The sequence below is a fragment of the Danio rerio genome, chromosome 23, assembly GCF_052040795.2.
Source record: "Danio rerio strain M-AB ecotype USA chromosome 23, GRCz13ab, whole genome shotgun sequence".
NCBI classification, from domain to species: Eukaryota; Metazoa; Chordata; class Actinopteri; order Cypriniformes; family Danionidae; genus Danio; species Danio rerio.
Genome location: NC_141043.1, coordinates 28,341,754 through 28,366,087, shown reverse-complemented (window position 1 = coordinate 28,366,087; position 24,334 = coordinate 28,341,754). Strand labels below are relative to the sequence as shown.

Here is a 24,334-nt window from a genome sequence, read left to right as displayed (position 1 = left end):
CATGTGTGTAAAGAATTACAGCGATTTACTTCATCAGCACAGCCGTGTTTCAGAACAATTATAAAGGAAGACGCTTCAATCCCGGTTTGTGGACGTTAAATCAGATTTATTTTCTACATTAACATAACAGATATCCATACGGCAGTGGAGATTAACCTGTATCCTGTCACATATGCATGCAAAAAGAGTGTAAAGCTAAATGCGCGCTCTCTCTGTCTGTGTGTGTGTGCATGTGTATCTGTGTGTGCACGAACTTTGTAACGACATTGTGTGTTAGGGTGCTTTCACACCTACACTTTTGTTTCGGAACGTGTCTCGTTTGCCCAGTTAGCGCGGTTCGATTGGCATATGTGAACAGGGCAATCGCGCTCTGTTCCGCGCCAAAGTAATCGCTCCGAGATCGCTTGAATGAGGTGGTCTCGGCTCGGTTGAAACGAACCCTGGAGCGGTTCAATTGCAGTGAGAAAGCAAACGATCCGAGCGTGGTTATATCACTGTGTTTTATGGATATGTAATAGGCTTACGGCTATATGAAGAGAGAATTATGAGTAGGGCGGGAAGTTTCGCGAGTCTCCGGATGCCCGCAAACGAGTGATGATCTCCCGGTAATCTCGCGTCTCTCTCCCAGTCCTCAAATAGGCATCGTCGCGCACCCTTCTCACCCCTCCCCACCGTGTCTCTCCTCAGACACGTCACGCGCGCACCCTGTCAATCACCACCAAATCACCACCTCTCCTGACAGCTGAGCGGGACGCTGCAAAATAAACCATGACACTCTGACCAATGTGAGGAGAGTTTACTCGCACGTGACTTGTTTTAGCTCTTTTGGTCCGATTAGAAACTTTGCAGTGTGAAAGCGAACTGCTCCAAGACCAAAGAGCAACAATGTAACAATTGTAATCTCTGTTTCGGAACAACTGAATCGATTCACAGGTGTGAAAGCACCCTAACTCATCGATGCTACTGCACAACAAATACTCATTGGTAAAGTTCTTACTGTAATATTTCTCAAAAAAGTTAAGTGAGATCTTCTTCTTTTAAGTCTGTCTGTTGTCTGACACGGCCGAGGGAGGAGATTTAGGCACGCAGAAATGCATGTAGAAACAGTAGGCGGGAAGGACTAACCTTAAAGGCGCAGTACGACAAAACAGCCCCTTAGTGCAAAAATGTAGATATAACCACTGATGTTTATGGTAAAGATTAAAATCACCATCATATTAGGGCTGTGCGATTTGAGGAAAATTGCTAATTGGAATGTTTTTGACAGATATTGGGAATTGATTTGCGATTTATTTCAAGCTGATTTTAATTTAATTCAAGCTTCAGCTCAATAATCTGTAGCAACAATTCTGTGACAGCTCTTAAAAATGTCCTTGACATAGGGTGTTGTGGTGGGGAGTCATAAGCACCAAATGGGCACCATGACACAAGATTCAATCGTTTCTTCTCGTATAATGGCATTGTTCACAACAACCGGTACCATGTCTGCGATGCCTCATGACACCATTGCAGAAAGTCTAGCATGCTTAATTTTCTGAAGCATAGCAAACTGGTTTTGAAGCACTTCAGATGTTATTTGTTACATATATATGTTACATATTATATTGCAGCCTCTTGTGATTAACTAATCACATTTTTTCAAATTATGATTCGATTTCGATTAATTGCAAAGCCCTACATTATATACATTCGACGACGCTCAAAAAAAATAGTTGTAGACAACAATTACATTATTTAACCAATAGGTGGCAACAACCAGACATTAAACATATGCCACAGAATAATACTTCAAAAATGACCCATCTAGCATTAAAATATGATTTTTTATGAGTGAATAACTGAATCATTTATTGAAAATGAGACTAAAAATAAATATGGGTTGTACAAAATATAGTATTAGATTCATAAATTTAGCGTTATCAGCAACAATAGTAGTAACAATGGATTTTTCACAGTAATGAATATTATTTATTTTTATTTAGCTGATTATTTCCTCATTTTATTTTTTATATTTTAATAGGTATTGTAATAAATGGAAAGCAAGTTACATTTGTCTCCTCCCTTTTAGGCTGATATGAAAAATAGTCCAATCCGAGACTAAAAAACCTTAATGTGATCCGAACCGTGAGATTTGTAATCGGTTAAACAACTAGTGACAGCCATAGCTAGTGGCAAAAACCAAAGAAAACATGGAAAACAATCACTACTTTTTTCCCAACATTCTTCAAAACATCTCCTTTTGTGTTTCACAAAACTTAACAAACTCAGTTTTGGAACACAAGGAGGCTGACTAAATGAATGATGACAGAATTAAACATTTTGGGTGTACTATCACTTTAAGCCTTCCTGAAACCTGATATATTCATAACTCAATCAAGATGTTGCCAATTTGAATAAAGAAAATCATAACCGTCTGAAGCTGGAAAGCTGCGCGACCAAAGCAAACCAATGCAGTGGTCCAGATTGAGAACATCAAGAAAGCCAGTAGCCAACGTCCTGATCTCTCCAGGCACCGCTGGAGAAACTGGCCACAGTTTCAGCTCTACAAAGCAATTTCCTTTCGCAAACGAGGGAAAAATGTCAGGCAGCTGTTTCCAGCCGCAAAGAGCAGAGTCTGAATCAGCCAGACAAAAGGAAAAAGAGCAAAATGATGCATACGGCACATGCGCTCGGTTAGGCCTGAACCTAAGCTTTTTATTAGTGAAGCTCATGCAGCCTTGTGATGTAACCCTAGGGTCTCGTCCCCTGATCCATCTCCCCCTATGTGTGCTGAGCTCCTGTAAAAGCCATCATTGCACGGATCTTACTGTGCTGGCATGGCCTTCACCTATGACATCATTATACACTGTCTGTCTGAGGGAGGAGAGATGGTACGAGCAGACACAACCTCAAACTGAGCTAAATGTGCACTACAAACAGATGCACAGAGGAAATCAAGAGCGGAAGTGAAGGAAGGAAGGGTTACATCACTGACTGCATGATGTATTTCAATAGAAACATGCATAAATAGGAGGCTGTGAGGGGATATTGTTTCTTTCAAATGTTTATTAAACAGTGGGGCCTTTGAAATCCTTGATTCTGATTGGCTGATGAACCAATGTGTCCAATATTTTTCAATCAAGCGCAGTGCTAAAATGCTTGCAGGCAGGTCTTGACAGCATTAAATTTGAATATGATTTTGACTATCAATGTAAGTTATTATTCAGAGCAGTGGTTCCTTGTTTATTATAATCCCATCTTGACATTGCAGAACCTGCGATGCGACTTTTGCAGATATCAGTGCTGAAATTATGTATTGTGCAGTCCTACAACAACCAAAATCAAATTAAAATAAATAAATAGCTCTGGATGTGATGTGTAATAAATTGGTCATGAGAACAAAAACATGACAAATGTTTTTAAAAGCAACATCTGAAAAATGGGTTCAGGTCTGGTAATCATAGTATAAGCATAATAGCTAACTCTAGTCTGTTAAATTAATAAAAAATAATGCACACCCAAGTAATCATGTGTCGTTGTGTGAGTGTAGTTCTATTCAGATTTAATAGCATTTAGATAGAAGAAACACATCTAACCTACTTGACTCTAATCAGTAATGCCAAAGACCTCTTTTCCAGAGCGATGGACACACACTTTGATGTTTCTTTATCTGCCGCGTGGGACAGACAGAACCCAGCCCATGCTGTCAGCCGATAACAGCACTGAAACTCAAATGTTACTCAGAATGTTATGCTTTCCCACAAACTGAAAGAAGTGAGAGGAAATCTGGCTGAACCTAAAGAAGACTCTCCACGAGGCTCTGAAACTGACCTCGGACCCACCCTGGGATGGTCAGTCTTTCCATCCTCAGTCCAGTATGGAGAGAATGAGGTCACTTTGATGTTAAACTACAACTCTTTGATCAACTATAAAATCAAAACATTATGTAAGTGGATGCAGGGAATGAAATCAATCAATCAATCCATCCGTCCATCCATCCTAAAAAAACATAGTAGCCAGATTAACTGTATAGAAGCAAATGCCTATTCCATCAGAGGAATTCAATCCATCTATCTATCTAAGAAATAACCTTAAAGAATAGCCTTCTATCTGCCTAGCAACTGCCTCACAACACCTGAGCAACCATATCACTACTGCCTATCAAATAAGTATAACATCAAAACAATTGTCATGCAATCACCTATCAACATTACAGTCAGGGACGCAGGATTTTATTCCAATGTAGGCACATATCCAGCACCACTCTGCCCCATCATCCCTTATTCTTATTTCAATCTTAAGAAACACTGATGCTTGCTGTCATAGGCTACATTATTTAAGAACATTCTTTCTGCGTGTGAGACGGAGAAAATGAAAGCACATCAGCACCAAATCAGATCCTCAAGAGTAATCTTTAAAATTATGACATATTAAAAAAATTGGAAATATTTGACAGAGGTTTGTGATACAACAATCACAGTGGAGCATTGATTAAATCTTTATTTTCCACAGAGCAAAACAAATCATCCACCTGCACAGTTGAGTAGTGGAAAATATCATTTGTATATTTTTCTTGAAAAAAAAAATCTTTTTGAAATAAAATTTGTTTGGTATAATTTATATCTTAATATATCTTAATATATCTTATATATATATATATATATATATATATATATATATATATATATATATATATATATATATATATATATATATATATAGAGTCAGTTATCTACTAGATAAAATAGAAGAACGATTAACAGTGCTTCAAAACAAATACGCTATATGCTTCAGTGCCAAAACATGAACTGGTTTGTTAAATAAAATAATTTCACTGTTAATGACAAAACCTATTTAAATTATGTAATAAAAATATTAAATAAATAACTGAATTAATTCATGCCCTCTCATTGTAGGTACACACAGTGTGTACAGCTGCAGTCACCAATGACTTGAGTAACACCTTAGAACACCTGGAATTCTACCCTAATTGTCAAAAAATACCATAACAACATCCAGAATGTTCTAAAAACCTAGGAAACAGAACATCTAACAACACCCAAGCAACCATACCATAGCAACTGCCTACCAACCCCCTTTAATATCCAAACAAATGTTTAGCAACCCCAAAGCAATCATTCAGAACAATCACCAAGTAACACCAGCGCAAACATCTAGTAATGTAGTAACACCCAAAACAACAACTGTGCAGCAGCATGCAAGTAACCTCAATTCCTGTCTGTCTGTCTGTCCAGCCATATAATGTTTTTTAAACACGAATAAATGAATGAATGAATGAATGAATGAATGAATGAATGAATGAATGAATGATCCCAGGGTTGCTGAAGGGGCATCCTTTACAAAAAATGACTGCAGTTTTTTTTTTTTTTTTTAAATACTGCCATTTTTTAAAGGAATACTGGAGTTTTTGTTGTGCAGGTGTTTTGGACACGAAAATCTGCATTGTTTAAGTATCTTACAATATTACTGCAATACAACTGAAGTACTACAATACAACCAACTGCAGTACATCTACTGTAATACAACTAAAAAATACTACTACGGCACAACTGCCATATTACTATTGCAATACAACTGCTGTACAACTGCTACTTTTCCTGCTTGGTGGACAATTGTTTCCAAATGAGGTTACAGTACTTTAGTTGTATTGCTGACGTACTACCACAATATTGTATTGCACTTTTCTGAAGTATAACTAACTACAGAAAGGCATCTACAATCATCTATATTTGCAATATATATTAAAACTAAAGTGCACTTTTAATACTGATGTACTTAAGTGCAATAAATTTTAACATATAACTATATTGCCCCTCTCGGTTTATTTAATGTTACTTCAGTTGTACTGCAGATTGTACTGCTGTTGAACTTTATTGCGTCATAGTTCAACTGGGTTTATACGTTTATACCTTATTATACTGCAATTTTGCCACAGTTATCCTTGAATATAGGCTACTGCTGTTGTACTGTTTAGTTCACTGCAGTCATTTTTTATTTGTTTTTGCAAATAAACTCCTAAAATTCCAATAAGAAAATGACTTGAATCCAAAAAACATCCCTGAAAAAAGTACAAAATATTTTAGTAATGTTTACTCCAATTTACTGCAACTTACACTGCTGTTGAAATTGTACTGTATTTGAACTGTTTATGTCATTGTATTGCAAGTTAGGAATTGTACTTAATTTTACTGCAGTTATATTTCTATACACTGCTGTTGTTCTGCTGTTACTGCAAGGTAACTTCAGTTTACTGCAGTTAGCTATTTTTTGTAAGGGATACGCTGAAGAAAAAAACTTGTGTCAGAATAGTTGGCGTTTCATTCTGCTGTGGCGTCCCCTGATGAAAAAGGGACTAAGCTGAAGGAAAATGAATGAATGCGTTATTAATATGCAAATAAATCAACAGCTGGTAAAAAAAAAAAATCTGACTGTTTGACAGATCAGGGTGGGCGATGTTCCCAAAAGTTATGATGCTAGTTACCGTATATAAACACGTCTGATGACCTCATAATTTCAGATTTACATGACAGACGATCTTGCAAGTGTGTTTGTATTTTACATAAAAGTCCACTCACATCAGGCCTGGTACAGAGACGCGGAGAGAGCGAGAGAGGAGGCGGATCTTTCAACATCTCTCGCTCGTAGGAGTTTTGGGGGAATTCAGAAAATGCTGCGCTCAATGAGGAGATGAGTTACATTCCAGCCCTCATAAAATCATATTCTTTGCCTGTATGTTTCATTTTGCCTAACAAAACTTCTGTCCAGTAAAGTGAATTGTGTGTCTTGATATCGCATCATTTATCGTGATGCTTCACAGACAAAAGGGCTGAGGATCAGCGTGCGAGTTAACAAAATGGGGGTGGCGGGGAAACATTTGAGAAAGTCATAAAGCAAACGCGCTTCTGACATACGGAACACATCAGTGAAATGTCAACACTGTCTCTTTCGCTCATTTGTGCTTATCTGTTGATCACTGTGAAGTTTGAGTGTCAAACAGTATCTTTAAGAATACATTGGTGAGAAAGTGTTATGTTGAAGGAAACATTGTTAAAGAATTTTTTTTAATTTAATGTGCATATGTAAATTATGTTAATATTTTAAATGTGCATAGCCTTTTAAAGTTCCAAATATGTTTTAAAAGAAACAATACATAGCCTACTGTATAGTAAGACATAATGCATACTCACCAAAACTATAGCAAATCTTTCTTCCAGCTCTGTTGGGTCAGGCATAGGAACTTTCAAGGGCATGATATGATGCTTCATCTCAGATTGCCCGTCCACACTCTCAATATTCCCCATATTTAACTTTTATAATGTCGACCAGATGCAGGATTCAGATGCTCTGCGTTTAATTCACTCTCTGCCTCCCGGCGCCCTTTATAAATCCAAAATACATCCAGTTCGTGCGATCACATTCCACATGCGTTTTCTTTTGTCACAAAAGTTCAAAAAGTAAAAAAAAAAAACGATCCTTTTCTAAACCGATCCCTAGATTACAATATGATTAAATATATTATATTTTAGATGTAAAAAAACATGAATAAAACAGCCACAAAGTATCACTTCTATCCTAAGTTAGTCTCAGTTTTATCCTCCTCATGAAAAGTATTGTATTGCAGATGTGTGGACACTCCATGTCAAGCAGTCAGTCCCCTTTAACTCCTCGTTATGTTGTCTCTCTTCTCCTGTTGATCCTGTAGTTTTTGTTTATGTTGGATTTTGCGTGATCCAGATTAGTGCTCATCTGTTAACTCACAGCGTCCACAATGAAAACCAACTACATGCAACTGATCCCACCCCTCACGCAAATCTACAAACTGCGTAAAATGAATGGCTGGAGCTTCATTAACTCTATCGCCTCCTGCCGGCCGATAACTGAAATTCGCATCCCTAGAATTAGCATCATCCAGTAGTCCGGTTGCATGGCAAGCTTTTATTACATTCAATTAATAAACAATGGTTACTTTTTTAATGCTAGTATTTATATTTTAGATACTTTGTTTATTTTACAATGGATATGCATATTCTTTAAGTACTGTTGCCTGTTGAAACAAGTCTGTATTAATTACTAGTTTATACAAGTACCAATTGAATAGAAATATTAAACAAATTAAAATGTAGTAATGTTCAACTTAATTTGTTTTAATTCAGCCCAAAAAATGTTAACCACTTAACTTTAAAAAAAAATTCAGTAAATCCAAGCAATCACCTTTGAATCATTGTTTTCAGTGTGGATGTATTTATTAATTGAAAACTAGAAACTATCAAATCGATACATAGCCCACTGCTCACTTTAAAATGACTATTCTATAGTCACTGTAGCACATATGTCCTTTTACAAACACCTAATGAATAAGTATTACTATCCAAAAAAACAAAAAAACAAAACAAAAAAAACAGTCCACCGTATAAATAGCAAGTAGCCTAATATATAAAACTAGTATTTAATTGGCACTGTATCTAATGACTAAGCAATGGTAGTTTATCGTAATGTTTACTATATATCTACAATAAGAATCAGAACCTACTAACTAACTACTATATAAAAATATGTACTAGTCACAACTAAAATACACACTAGTGAAAACTGAATGGTTGATTTCTCAATGACAGATCCCAATAGAAGTCAATGGCAAAAATATGACATTTGTTACTAATAGTCTAACGAAAGAAAAGTAACAGTGCGCCTATTATAGTGATACATTGGCACAGTACATAGTATCATACACATATCTAAAATGTTCTACTTTAAAATTAATAAGCACTAGAATAATATTATACAGTATCGAATGAATATGGATGAATACCTGTATCAAATAGAACCAACACATTTTTTTAGCTGGGTAATGAATAGGCTACCATTATCTTTTAAATATTTAATACTACCCAAGTATACCTAAAAAGTAGTATCTAATGGAAAATGTACTAGCTACTGCTATCTAAAAAGTATAGAAAGCATGGAATTAGATAGCACATTATTCATTCATTTTCCTTTAGTCTCTTTAATCATCAGGGGTCGCCACAGCGGAATGAACCAACAACTTATCCAGCATCTGTTTTAAACAGCGAATGCTTTCCAGCTGTAACACAGTACTGGGAAACATCCATACACTCTCACAATCCCATCAATACACTACGGCCAATTTAGTTCATCCAATTCACCTATAGTGCATGTTTTTGGACTGAGGGGAAAACCGGAGCACCCGTGGAAACCCAAGCAAACACAGGGAAAACATGCAAACTCCACATAGAAATGCCAACAGGCCCAGCCGGGACTCAAACCAGCAACCTGCTTTCTGTGAGGCGACAGTGCTAACTACTGAGCCACTGTGTCACCAATGGCACCTTATTGACACATAATTAAACGGTAAATGGCTTGCCATACCGCTCTGGTAGTTTTATTATTTCACTCACAGCTATTTGATAGTAGCGGTACTTTCTTTCCAGACGTTTATACAATATGGAATACCATCATGATTCTGAACATAAGATAAATAGCCAACCAGCTTAGCCAACTCATTTTTTTTTAATATAGACATACAATGTAGAGGCAAAACAATGAAACTTTTGCATTGAAAGTGCAAACAGCATATTTATTAAAACTGCAATACAAGCTCGAATAGGGTGCAGAAATACTACATTTCAAAGTAAAGTTTAAAAAAAAAAAGAAGAAGAAGAAGAAGAAAAATTCGTCCTTTCGGCTGTTTATTTAACTCTTTCTCAGCAGTAACTAGTTCTGCACTGCAGGACACAACTCTATCATTTTGTAACATTTCTGAGTCTCCCAGAGACTCAATGGCACTTGAAATTTGAATATTCATGCTGCATTTTGGTTGAATCACAAACATAATTTTTCAGTTAATCTTTGGAAAATACAGACTTTGCACAGTGATTGAAACATTTTTGATATGTGTAAAATGAATTGTATACTCTCAAACATGTATCAAAAATATGTGAACTATATAATATAGAAGCGCTAAAAATGCTTTTCTTTTCTTCGATCTCAAAGGAAACAAAAACAATTTAATGAAATTCAATGTAAAAAAGAAAAAAAAGAAAAACAATGTTAATATTTTGTAACAGATTGTATGTTTAAGAAATAAATCAATTGCAAAACCTGACTTAAAATGTCAACATGAAATGCAACAAACACTGAAAAAAAACACAGAGTAACAGAAGCTCCAACTTCTTCAAAAAAAAATTAATCAAAAAAGTCATGAAAAAAAGTAAAAGCCACTAGGGGTGTGTGATTTTGATTAAAAAAAATTATATAACATGACAATGTTATATATATATAACAAAAATGCTATTGATGATTAAACATAATATTTAGCCATAGTTGGTTTAGGTCTGTCAATGACAAATAAATTTAAAATGAAAGCTGCAAGTCACTTAATGAGTTAGGCATTCACTCATTCAAATAACTTGTACAAAACAGCGAACTGATTTAAAAACCTTGTAAATCACTGAATCATTGACTCAAATGACTAAATCAAAAACAGACTGATTCATGAACTAAACACTGTTAATCTGAAATACCAAATGCTCTCCTCTGGCTTTAATTTGAACCATTTACTTATTTGAGGGGGAAAAGCAATCATGACATCTGTAATGTCACCTCAAACATCATTTAAGTAATAGTTCACCCAAATATAAAAATTACTCACTCTCAAGTGATTCCAAACAATTTTTTCCCCCTGTAAAAACGCAAAAGAAGCCATTAGACATACTAAAGGATGTTACGGCAATGATACGGTAGCACCGTATTATTGACACACACATAAAGGGCTCTATCATTCACCAGGCGCAATGTGGCGCAAGGCGCGACGCAATTGTTATTTGCTAGTTTCAGCGTGGCGCAAGAGTCGTTTTGAGAGTCGTTTTCTGTCACGGTGTTTAAATAGCAAAGGCATTTGCGCTGATATGTGCGCCCATAGGTGTTCTGGTCTAAAAAGAAAGGCGTTCTAAGGCGCATTGCTAGCGCGTTGCTATTTTGAAAACAATAATAGATTTTTCAATAGACCAAAACAAAGCCGTCTAAAGTCGAGCACAGAGTGCGTTAGTTGTGCGCCTCGCTTACACACTGCTTAATAAACACAAGATGTAGAGCCAATACGCAAATATCTTTATATATGAAAAAGAATAAAAATATTAAGGATATATATAGGATCTAATAAGGATATATATATATATATATATATATATATATATATATATATATATATATATATATATATATATATATATATATAGGATATAAATATAAAGGATTAAAATATTACAAAACATTTTATTTTCCAGCCTACATAAATTTAAAAAATGCCTTCATGTCTTCTTCACCTCGAGAGGCTTTTTCAGTTCATTCATAACAATTTGCTTTAGTAAAATGTTATCATTATTAGCAGTATTATTTATTATATCTATATTCATATTTGTTTTATTAAAAACAAGCTTAGATTTTTCCACCTGTCAGGTTTCAGATCATTTGGACACAGCATGTGTATTTGGATATAACTCAGGTTTTTGACCACACTTCGTTATTATTGTTCATTTATTTGTTTGCTGGAAACTAGAACTGAATTTAGAAATAGTTTTAAAACAAATCTTTGCGCTTAACAAACGAAATTAATTATGTATAGGCTAATGGATATCTGTGTGTACAAGGTTTCCCTATCCACGAGAGCGAAAGTGAAAGTAGATTATGAGATGCCTTATCTCTCATTCTCGCACTGTAGATGCTCTGTTTAACTGTTTCCTTGCTAGTGAAACACTCAGTTTTTCCACTTCCACTTACTTTGCCTCATGTAATTAGCAAATGCGCTTATGGCAGCGACGCAACTGTCTCTTAAAGAGAATGGGAGATGTGACTGATTGGTTTATTCTCAAAACTTTGCGCATGGACCGTCAAAATAGAGCCCTAAGATTTTATGAAAGTAAATAGTTACCGGATTTCAATTTTCTTCCAAATTCTTCTTTTTTGTTCAAAAGAAGATATGAAGTCAAACAGGATTAAGGGTGAATCATCACTTTAAAACAACAACTGTGGTATATTCATAAAAAATAAACATCACACACCTCTAGGAGTTACAAAATGAAATACTTAAAAGCGTAACATTGCTCCATTACGTTGCCTTCATAGCCTTCTAGTGCCAACATTATTAACGATGTTAACCAAGCAGGCTATATTTTGGGTCAAGGCTAGTTTGAGCAGTCTCAGTCCTGACTCCATCAAACTCTGGACACCCTGCTCTAGGAATGTTCCAACCCCCTGCTAGTGTCGGGACAAGTAAACATCCATGAAACCAATGTGAACAATGTCAACATGGGAAGGCCATTCAGTTGGTCTCGTGTGACAAGTCATACCTGAAATTATACAAATAAGATTAGATGTACACAAACACTATGTAATCTTAATGCATGTAGACATGAGTGCAGCACATACCATTGTGACACTCCAGTCTTGAGATCCAGCGGACTAAAATCTATCTGAAGCTGAAACACATTAAGAGTGAAATCGCGTGACTTGTTTTTTTATTTTTTCACTGAAATTACTATACAGCACTCAGCATATATGAGTACACCCCATTTTGAAAATGAATACTTTCTCAGTTGTATGTGAATATAAATATAAATAAATTTATTCTCAGTGATTATAGGTAATGTATTTTGGTGCATTTCAACAAAACAGATTTATTTATTCATAAAAATATTATTTTAGTCACTAAACATCTTCAAAAGTGAAAAAGAATGCAAATAAATTCATGCAAAATATTGCAAATATATATGAAAACCCATACAATTTCAACTAAACTACATTTAAATTTATTTATATATATATATATATATATATATATATATATATATATATATATATATATATATATATATATATATATATATTTATATTGTTTCTCTTGATTTTTTCTTCTTTTAAAAATGGTAATTAATATTTTTCCCTAACTTATAAATTTGAGCTACTATTGTTTGAACCATTATTGTAAGTTATTTTGTTAGATAAGCTCCAGATTTCGCTTCAGTACTGACTAATCTAATGTATATGCACAAATATAACCCTGTAAAGCTTCCTATAGGAAATATTAATTTAAATGAGAGATTTGTGGGGGATTTACTCATTTATGCTAAGCACTGTACATACTGCATACATTTCCATGTAACGGAGAAAAAAAGAACAAAACTCTTAAGTATTACATTATATACAGCATCACAACTATTCATAGTCTTCAATCAATATAAAGAATAATCTGAAAGGTCCCCAAACTTCATAAAGAAAATATTAATATGCAGCTGAAGGCAAAATTATTAAAGCACCTGTGAAAATTAAGGTAACACTTCATTTTAATGGTCTATATGAGTATTAGTAGACTGTCTGCTAAATATCTGTTGATACTTCTCCTTTAACAGACATATGACCATAAGAAAGTTTGCACGTCAACTTACACTAACCCCAACCTAACACTTTACTTATAATCTAATGAGATTTAGTTGCCATGTAGATGCAATATAATTTAAATTCAACAAACAGACCATCAAAATAAAGTGTGACCATTTTTAATTATTATTTTTTAATATTTCCCAAGTGCTTTTCATTCATCATATATATGTATGATTTATGATATATCATTTTATATATATTTCATATATATAAAAAACAGTGGTTATTATATTAAAAGATAATAGTTTTAGTAACAAATTTCTAGGAACCGATTTATTTTCGCTTTGAAATGATGACAGTACATAACATTTTACTAGTTATTTAAAGGCTTAACTTGGTTAATTAGGTTAGTTACATTAGGTAAATTAGGCAAGTCATTGGGCAGCAGTAATTTATTGTAGTAACAGTAATAAGATTTAACCTAAAAGTTTTTTTTTTAATAAAAAAGCTTTTATTCCAGCAAAACTAAACGTCTTTCATCAGAAATCAAACAAACAAGCAAAAGAATAAATAAAGGAAAATACGGTGAAAAATTCCCTTGCTCTCTTAAACATCACCTTGGGAATGTTTTGAAAATGTATTAAAATTTCAAGGGAGGGTTAATCACTTTCCCTTCACCTGTACGTTTTTTTCCCACTGTGTGCATATACTACCCATTTAAAAACAAATGATTTGTTTTGCTTGAAGAATACATATTTATGAATATATCTGACCCGGGAACACAATTTTTATCAATATTTTATATATAAATCAAAATATCACTGTCCAATATAAGCTGTTCACTGGAAAGCAATATTTTTCTTAGAGTTTTTGTAAAAATTTTCATCCAATTAACTAAATATTCTTAAATCAAGAAGCATTTTCTAGATGAGTAAAGAAAACATTGGTTTGTTTGCAAAAATAATCATTGAAAATTTTATAAAGTTAGTTTTTTCATAAAACAAACAAAATAACCTGCCAATGGGGCAAGCAAAATATTCATGTATCAAACCAAAAACAAGTTTGTTTTTCTTACCTCATTGGCAGATTATTCAGCTTGTTTTAAGAAAAAACTCTTGTCTAGAAAAGGCTTCTTGCTTTACATCCTTTTAGATATTTGGATAAGAAACGAGACAAGTAATTTAGGCGGTGTTACGAAAGCAAATTACAAAAAAATAAGTTTTAATATATTTAACAGGAAATTCATTCATTTTCTTTTCATCTTAGTCCTTTTATTAATCTGAGGTTGCAACAGCGGAATGAACCGCCAACTTCCAGCCACAACCCATCACCAGGATATTTACAAAATATATTACTGGATAATTATCTTTACCTAATATTATCATGATTTTTGGCATAGAAGAAAAATCATTTAGACCCATACAATGCATTTTTGGTTACTGCCAAAAATATACAACATAAGACTGGTATTGTAGTCCAGGGTCACATTTAAATCACTATAAATTAAACAAAAAGAGTAAAGGTGATAGTGGAATGTCATCAACAAGAATTGACTTCTTCAAATACCCATTTGATTAATTATGGTCAAAACAATATGGTCAATAGTGTCTGTGATGCTGCTGATGTATGAATACCTTGCCAAGAAGCTCTTTTTCTCGACTCATGAAGGAAACGCTGTTCTTGACTGAAACTTCAAGATGTTTCTGCTTTGCTTCTTCAAGTGACATGTCAAACTCAAATCTGTAGGAGAGAGCAAAAGATGGGTAACTTCCACTCTTGTGTGCAAAGACAGTGATTTATGAATGTTCCTACTAACATCTCATTGAACTCTGGTTTGAGGCTTTTCTTTTTAACACTGGTCTTCTTTTTGGTGTTCCGGTTCTTGTCCGGAAGAAGAATGAATGAGATGTAAGAGTCTGGAGGTTCCTTAGAGGAGGACGGCAAGTTCCTATGAAGGAACATAGATTTATGAAATCAAAATGAGGCCTATAGTCAGATTTCTTAAACTTAAAATTTTGAAATTATTCATTTGTTTAGAACAGCTAAAGTAAACTTATTTGTTTAGTTAAAAAAACAGTCACATTTTATAACATTTTTGTTTCAGTTTCTAAAAGACATTGTTTAATAATATACTGCAATATAACAACAATATAATATAATATAATATAATATAATATAATATAATATAATATAATATAATATAATATAATATAATTTCATTCTTTTTTTTTCGGCTTAGTCCCTTTATTAAGTCGAGGTTGCCACAGCAGAATGAACCGCCAACTTATCCAGCATATGCTGCGCATGCCCTTGCAGCTGCAAACAATCTCTAGGAATATAATATAATATAATATAATATAATATAATATAATATAATATAATATAATATAATATAATATAATATATAAAATAAATGCATTTATTCATTATAATCAGCAGCATTGGCAACATATGTATATAATATAAATTATTTGTTTTAATGGTATATCACCAGCATTGACTATATTCATCACATCACTTGACAATAAAATAAAATAAAATATATATATATATATATATATATATATATATATATATATATATATATATATATATATATATATATATATATATATTAAATACAATTTTTAAAAATAATATAAATTACATTAAATACTTTTGTACATGTGGTTTTTCAGGTTTTATATTTTATTAAATTTGCAACTATTTCAAAAAATCTTTTTTTCACATTGTCATTATGGGGTATTGTGTGTAGAATTTTGAGGACATAATTTAATTTAATAAACAAAAGTGAAAAGTGAAGCTCTATGAATACTTTCCAGATGCACTGTAAAAATACAATATGTTTTAATGGCATATCAGCAGCATTGGTTATATTCATTGCAGCACTTGTAAATAAAATAAAATAAAATAAAAAATAAACATACTTATGCATTAATATCAACTGCATTAACTATATTATTATTATTATTATTATTATTATTATATAGCAACACTTGTGTATAATATAATATAATATAATATAATATAATATAATATAATATAATATAATATAATTCAATACAATACAATACAATACAATACAACATAACATAACATAACATAACATAACATAACATAACATAACATAACATAATATATTATAATATAATATAATATTTACCAAAATAAAGAGATGCATTTGTGATTTCTATCAATCATTTATAGCATAACGTCTATGTATCATGCCTGGAGTCTTCATTAAAAGTGAGAGTATTTGAATGATATTTACCTGCAAGCATGGACTTTGATAATCAATCGGTGCTCTTCAGATGAATAGCTAATAGATAGTTTAATTTGGGCTTTCCCAGTTGAACTGGCATCTTCCCCTCTGTATTTGCATCCACCCACACACAAAACATAACACGTGTCAAATATCAATTATTGTTCGAATCTGTTTATGGACACTATGAAATAAAATGCAGCTTGTCTTTGTTTCTTACCCTTGGACAGGTACATTTCTGTGTCGGAGCTCACTATTGGCTGCAACAGTTGGTTCTGCACTGGGAATCACATGACTAGCATCCTCTTCATCACTACATTGTGCCAACTTGCTGTCTAGGAGCTGTTTAACAGATAAATGGTCCATGATTATTATTACTTACACTATAATGTGGTTGATTTAAAGTTCAAAAGATTTTTTTGAACTAGAAATCTACTTTGATGTTATAAATGACTGTGTCTTTGGATTAATTGAATACATACTTGATTAAAAAAACATTTTTAAATATTTTGGGAATTGTGTTCAACTTGTTAGTTTGTGTTTTTGTCAGCAGTCCAAAACAAGTTCTATAAAGCACAATCATCCATTGTAAAATGTACCTCACTCTCTCTTCACTGGAAAAGGATCTGAATGCAGACCTGGTGCAGTGCAATCTGAGCTGCATCCAATGCTTTTTAATGTGCTCACCTAACCCCACCCGTGACCCGTCACAGTGACGTCACTCACTCCATTGAGTGCATTGTGTCTGACATTGCATCGCTAAGTGATGCAATCTCAGCTTGCATCATAAAGGTTGCATCCAGATACTATTGCTTCACTGTCACTGCGCATCTACCATCATTTCAACTGTGCATGGCATGCTCTTCACTCTCCAGTAATATAAAAATCCAGCAGATGGCGCTAATGCACCAAAAATGCACATTAAAAGAAGATGATAATGACAGAGGGCAGACACTGTAGATTATATATATATATATATATATATATATATATATATATATATATATATATATATATATATATATATATATATATATATATATATTTATTTATATATATATATATATATATATACATACACACACATACATACATACATACATACATACATACATACATTTATATATATATATATATATATATATATATATATATATATATATATATATATATATATATATCAGATAATCAGCCAACTGTTGCCATTGTAGAGGCCAAGATAATTGTTAAAACTACTCTGATTAAATTCAACAGAAAGAAGAAAGACAAATATACCTAGAATGCCTTCTAGGTGAGACAATCATTGGATCATTTTCGTTTTTTTGCGTAAACTAACCTTTTAATTCCCCGCTAAATGGATGGTTCAACCAAAAATATTCTCTCCTCATATGCCTCAACTGATTACAATCAATTAATCAACTTTATTTTCCAGACTCAAGGTCCAATAAAAAAACCCACAAATACCAATAATACAAGACAAAAACAATTATACAATTAAGGGAGTTGTTTCCGTATTTTCTCATAAACAACACAGTAACCCTAACATTTTACAACAGCATTCTGTTTACGCCAGACAGATGGAGTCCAAAACATCAAATGTTTAAAATATCAAATGTTACAAACTTTTATGTCTTTTTGTTCAACAGAAGATATTCAATGGATAATGGAAACCAGTAGCCATTCACATTCATAATAGGGTAAAAAGTATCATGAAAGTTACCAGTTACCAGAATATCTTCTTTGTCTTCAACAGAAGAAAGAAACACAATCTAATTCGGAGTATATATATGAATGATAGAGTAAATATATGAATAATTGAAAATGTCTGTCTGCATTATCAGACTACATTTCAGCTGTATGTCAGTGTGTACATGTTAAATATGAGTGTGCTTTTTAACCTTTAGTTCGGCTCTCAGCAGAATCTGACTTTCAGGCATGGCTCCATCCAGACTAAACCAGCGGTCTATCGTAAGATCCTTCTCATCCAGCAGCTCTCGCACAGGAAGAACAAGTGAACCAAGAGCCTGACCCCAGCTGTGACTGACCTGCACATGCCAAACAGATCAAATACACTCCAGTTCAGAGAAAAAAAGATAAATATTGTCCTTTTACATTTTAAAATAATCAATGATGCCAGTTCAAAGCACAGCCTTTTAAATTCATGAGAAATATAAGCTCTCTGAAGCATATGCGCATTCCAAAGATTCATCTTCATACAGTGTCTGCGTCAAGTCTCTGCAAATGTTAAGTAATAAATATTTTTCTATGCATAATGAACATTAATATAATAGTGGATATCTTTTAATTCATAGTGCAAGTGCTAATAGGTCTATTATTTTTGTTAAGACTGTAAAACGGTGATCCGGTTAAGTGTTGACCTCTTGTGGACAAACTAAGTAGTGCAAAAACAAAAGTCAATACGCACGCACGCACGCACGCACACACAAAAGAAAAACAATACAACTCACTTTGACAATAAGTGTGTCTTCTGTTGGATTATGAATCAGGAAATGAAGGGCTTCGTCCCATTGTGGAGAAGTGGAGCGATTCACAACCTTGTGGAGTAGAAATTGTTCCTTGCAACTTTTGATATTTTAATAACCTCAATATAAATGTGTCATGATTTGAGGGTCTTACTTTGGTCCTGTAAGATACATTTTTGAGTGACACTTCTGCTCCAGCTTTAGGCTCTTTTCCACTCTTCTTTAACTGCAGACAACATACATCATATTCATTGAAGGTCACTGAAACATAATACATTTGAATGGAAATAAAAAGAAACCCACAGGCAGCCCATGTGCTCTCTCAATATAAACAAACAGCAGTGCAGCAGAGGGAACTATTTTATTCAGGTAAGACTGCCTGTAGTTGTACTGTAGGATCTAAATAGAAAAAAAAACACAAAACCCTTCAGCAAAATGTTAATATTTAATGAACTCAGGTTAACAAAAAAACATTTACAGAAACAGGATATGACCTGTTCAAGTCTGATGGGATCTGAAATTTTAGGCACCCATTCTAACACCAGATGGATTCTTCCGGTCTTCACATCATTCAGAGTATACCACTGCACCAGAAGAAGACATAGAAACAAGTGTAAACAAGCTCACGACCATATATAATGCAAAAAATATGATTAATATTATGTTTAAAAACAAACTAGTATGCATTTTTTTTTAACGCTGAACTTACCTGATCAGTAAACTGAGCACTGATGAGGTCTCTCAGACTCACTTTAACCCTGCAAACAGTTAAATCACTGTAAATTACTACTTTATATACACCATTTTTAAGGAATGTAAACAAAAGCAATGGCCCCAATATATTTCCTGTTTTATATTTTTAATTTCTATAGCTTTCAAGAATCCAAAACGAGCAACACAGTGATAACTAACATTATGATAGCTGTTTTAACATTAAGTGATGATGGAATTGCCTCTTGTTACAGTTATAAAGTAGTTTGATAACAAGCAAGAAATGTTCATGGGCATATGACATGACCACATTGAAATGGTCTATATAAGAAAATATATATTAGGTCTAAGGAGACAGAAATATAATTAAATATACTTAAAAATATATATTTTCAGCATTTATCACAAAGGGCTATACTTATTGTGTGAGTCTAATAATAGATTTTTAAAATCTGACACTTTTTAAAAATAATAAAATTATTAATTTAGCTTAAATGTCTTGTGAGAGAAACTAATAACAAACTTATTTTATTCAAAATAAACATTTATTACTTATTTTATTCAAAAACGGAAGCAGAAGATTGCATTCAAACAGTGTTCAGGTTTTTTGTTGTTGTTGTTGTTGTCGTTGTCTATTTGGCACATTGTTTTTAAATATTTATTTAATACCTTTATCTGGCAGGTGAGTAGAGCTGGGCGATATGGGAAAAAAATTATCACGATAATTTTTCTCATATCAGTCAATATCGATATTTATCACGATAAACGTTACATCTTTTTATCTATCAATTTTATATGATTTTCAGTAAGCCAATGGCTTTGTGCAGCTGATTTAACACATTTAGTTAAAATGTTTTATCTGTCTGACAATAAAAATAATAAAATAATAAACAAAAGAACAATCTAAATTCAGCTTTTACTGTTCAAGTTTTTAACAACCAAAGACATTAAAAGTTATTGGATATTATTTTTCAACATCAGAAAAAAAACCTGGTTTGGAACAAGTAAAGGTGAGTTAATGGTCACAGAATTTTCAGTTTTGGATGAATTTGGATGTATCAGGGTGAAATATACTTTAATATATTTTATTTAGGGATGCTAAGGATTACTTGATGAACTATTGATTGTCAATATCACTTTAATCAATAGATCTTATCGATGACTGATTAAACATGGACATGTAAAGGTTTAGTTATGCTTTGCGATGTGAGACACGTCCACGCATTACATAATCAAGTGTGTGCAGTTTACCTTATGCAGTCACCCTCTTGACATTGTATAAAGCGGGAACCATAAACCCAGTTATGCACAGATCTCTGTTATATCCGCGGATGTTTTAACCAAATTTGTCTGACAGACTACAAATAGGTCTATGCAGACTCTTATTTTACAAGTCGCGCATCACAATGAAAACATGCGGGGAGCCGTAAAGGTTGTATTTTTGCTTCCCGTTAGTGATGCGTAAATGGCGGTTATATCTGCGGGCGCTGCAGTTAAACCCCGGGTCGGGTAATAAAAAAAAATACATTATATAATTGCAGGTTGGTTGCGGGTGTATAGCGGGACATGGCAGTGGATCAGCGAAAAAGCAGAGAGTCAGCTTAGCATTATTCACTGCAGTCTGCAGCTGGCTGCGTTTCGGAGGTGAGGCGGAGATGGCGCGGCCGCGTGGGGATATTAAAAGCGGAGATCGCGCTTTTGCCTTTGATCTCGTTGATCTCGTTTTTGGTGTATTTTGTTCACATGATTATGATTTTCGTTGTTTTTGCTTAACTTTCGTTTGGGTAAAATTATTTTGCATTACTTTTGCCCACTTTGAGAAATTTTGTGAGTTTTGTTCATTTTTATTTAGATTGATTTTTATGTAATTTTTTGCTCTTTGCTCTGCTCTTTCCCGGCAATATTGAGCTACCCTATAGGCTGATTTATACTTCTGCGTCAAACACCGGCGTATGCTACGGCGCTGACGCATAGCCCTTCGCCGTGGCCATCGCCGTCACTGACGTGCACCTCTCAAAAAATGTAACTACACGTCGCAACGACGCGTAGCGTAAGCTCTGTGATTGGTCGGCTTGGTAGCGCTGACGAGTCTGGGCGGGACCGAGAGCCGCGCGAATGGCGCGACGCCGCGCGAGCGATTGTTTACAAGTGTGGAGTCCCGTAAAGGAGCTCCGGATGGAAAGTTTTGTTTTGTATTTACCTCATAGTTAAAGTTGTTGCACGTCCGCCGGTTCCTGCCTCAAAATGAGCGAGTTTGAGCCACTTGTACATCCCAGAAGTGTTCAGGAAATGCAAAAAAGTAGCGAAGAAACTCAACACAGAGGAACATTTACACCTCACTGCCAACTAGCGTTTCGGAAGTGTTAATGCAGACCGACAGAGACAGCGCGCAGACCTGCGCCGTGGGTTACGCCGGTTACGCCGGTCACCTGACGCAGAAGTATAAATCAGGCTTGACTCCTCAAGTTCAATCTTTTCTCAGAGTAAGGTGGATAGGGAAGATGTCGTATGACTTCCATTTTGCCTCAGGTAAGAGGTTGAACGTCATCTTTATATTTATTTTATTCTAAATAGGGAAGAATGTGGCGCACTGCGCTGAAGGACTTTTTTCTTTTTATCAGTTTTAGTAAGGTAAGGGGTTATTCATGAATTAGAAATGTTTTGTTATATTTCTTTCTTTTGTTTGGCTTCACTATCGTCCGCTTACTTGATCCTTTCAATTTGCTACTTTATTATATTATTTTTATTAGTGTAGATGTTGTAGTGTAAACATCCTTAATTCAGCCTGTAGAGCAAGCTTCAAGTGTTCATTGAGATGTGTTTGAGATTGTGTTGTCTGTCATATCTTTCGTCTGTCTTTTCGGGTTTTTTTTCTCCTAAAGCACAGCTTTCGAAAATAATGACATGAGACTCTGCTGGGTAGTTGCTCTGGTTTTCCAGCACTTGTTTAGGTCTGTAATTTCTTAGCATTTTCATAAGGGTGGTCTTAAATGATGAAACAGGCTTGTAGTGTTGGAAATAAAAAAGTTGCAGTCTCACCTGCCAAGAAAGTCATCCTGGTCAATGTCTTTGTCAAACAGGTCAAACTCTACCTCCTGACCAGGGAGCTGGGTCAAGATCACCTACAGTACAAACAGACACGATTTGCATTTCTTACAAATATCCAGAAGCAAAAACAAATGTTTGAATATGCAGAGTAGGTATGAAGTGACTCAAAGCAGAAATCATCTTTTGTTTTGATACAGTCATTCTACCCTTCCTGTTCAAAATACATAAATGAGTCGACATACCTCATAAAGCTCATTCCAGACAGGGTTGAGGTTCTCTTTAATGACCTGACTCTTAAAGGCCAATCCTCCCACTCTAATCTTCACATACGGGTCACTCTTTCCCTTCATCATTCCTCCCATTAAATTGTCCTTAGCGACGAGACTCTGTGCCTCCACCAGATGGATCCGCAGAACACCCTAATTTGAACATGTTAGAATTACAAACATTAGCCTTGTTTACAAGTGCACCCTTTTTGTCATTTTGATTGGGTATGGTGGTGAGTTTACATGAGACGCTATCTAATTCAATGTGGTGTTTACATGTGCCACTTTCATTTAAAATGCACACACCAGTCAGTCCTGCCTTTCTGTCAACATAAGGTTAGTTCAGTTATTTCTTATGCAAACGGATTTTACAGTAAAATGTGAAATAAAAATAAATCGAGCAATAGTATGAATTTGTAGGCATAAAACTTCTGGAAGGTTTTGTTTATAGGCTATAAGGAAAGGACAGGCATTGGGAAGCTGAGCTTTATGGTGACTGCACGAGCCTCTCTCTCCTCAGAAAAGCAGTAGTGTAGGCCTATAGCCAGGCAGGGTTTAGGTGGCTCGAAAGACCCCTCTCACTGACAAAAGGTCCAGAATTTGTTCCATACATGAGCTTATTTTTCCTATTTTGACTGCTATGCCATTATAGTGAAAATAACCCATCAATAAAATCATTAAGACCAAGCCGAATCATCTGTTGGCTGTTGCTTCAGTGTGAATTCTGCTAATCAGTTTTCACCAATGCAAACAATAATTTTTCATGAGTCCAACATCCAGCTGTGCAGGAAAACATGCAATTTGACATAAGAGAAGTCATCTTTCTCTACTGTATTGTTTTAAATAGAGAAAATTTTTTCTTTTAATCTAAATCTTGGACCTTAATCTTGAAACAGAAAATGACAAATAAAAAGGTGTGAAGCACCAAAAGCAGCCCATATTAAAATTGATTTAAATTCTATTTTGGCTAAAATAGTCAAAAAGTGTGGTTATGATGATCATCCGACACGCTAACTTAAAATAGTGCTTAAAATGCAGGACTTAAATTTCATAATTCAATAAAAAATGAGAAGTATAATAGCAAAAAGCTCCACTTTTTGAGATAAAAAAGAATCCTCTCTTTCACCAGGCTGGCTACAGATCTGTAAACTTCAATTACATGTATGTGC

General features: G+C 34.1%; 2 protein-coding genes across 4 annotated transcripts in view; both read right to left on the bottom strand.

The window, feature by feature from the left end:
* The window catches only part of fmnl3 (formin-like 3), an 88,211-nt gene extending 80,345 nt beyond the window's left edge, over positions 1-7,866 (bottom strand). The window contains 1 exon segment of the mRNA NM_001346154.1: positions 7,188-7,866. Within this exon segment, the coding sequence (NP_001333083.1) occupies positions 7,188-7,301 (114 nt within the window). The 5' untranslated portion in view covers positions 7,302-7,866.
* A 3,716-nt stretch (positions 7,867-11,582) lies between these two features.
* esyt1a (extended synaptotagmin-like protein 1a) overlaps positions 11,583-24,334 on the bottom strand; it is a 37,420-nt gene continuing 24,668 nt past the window's right edge. For all 3 annotated transcript variants that reach the window (XM_087307168.1, XM_087307170.1, XM_087307169.1), the window contains 14 exons: positions 23,142-23,318; positions 22,891-22,973; positions 19,850-19,898; positions 19,635-19,724; positions 19,444-19,539; positions 19,295-19,366; positions 19,126-19,212; positions 18,556-18,702; positions 16,878-16,999; positions 16,667-16,765; positions 15,212-15,343; positions 15,030-15,135; positions 12,445-12,494; positions 11,583-12,365 (listed from right to left, as the gene is read on the bottom strand). In XM_087307168.1, the coding sequence (XP_087163294.1) occupies positions 12,338-12,365; positions 12,445-12,494; positions 15,030-15,135; positions 15,212-15,343; positions 16,667-16,765; positions 16,878-16,999; positions 18,556-18,702; positions 19,126-19,212; positions 19,295-19,366; positions 19,444-19,539; positions 19,635-19,724; positions 19,850-19,898; positions 22,891-22,973; positions 23,142-23,318 (1,338 nt within the window). In that variant the 3' untranslated portion in view covers positions 11,583-12,337. The remainder of the gene's footprint in view (positions 12,366-12,444; positions 12,495-15,029; positions 15,136-15,211; positions 15,344-16,666; positions 16,766-16,877; positions 17,000-18,555; positions 18,703-19,125; positions 19,213-19,294; positions 19,367-19,443; positions 19,540-19,634; positions 19,725-19,849; positions 19,899-22,890; positions 22,974-23,141; positions 23,319-24,334) is intronic.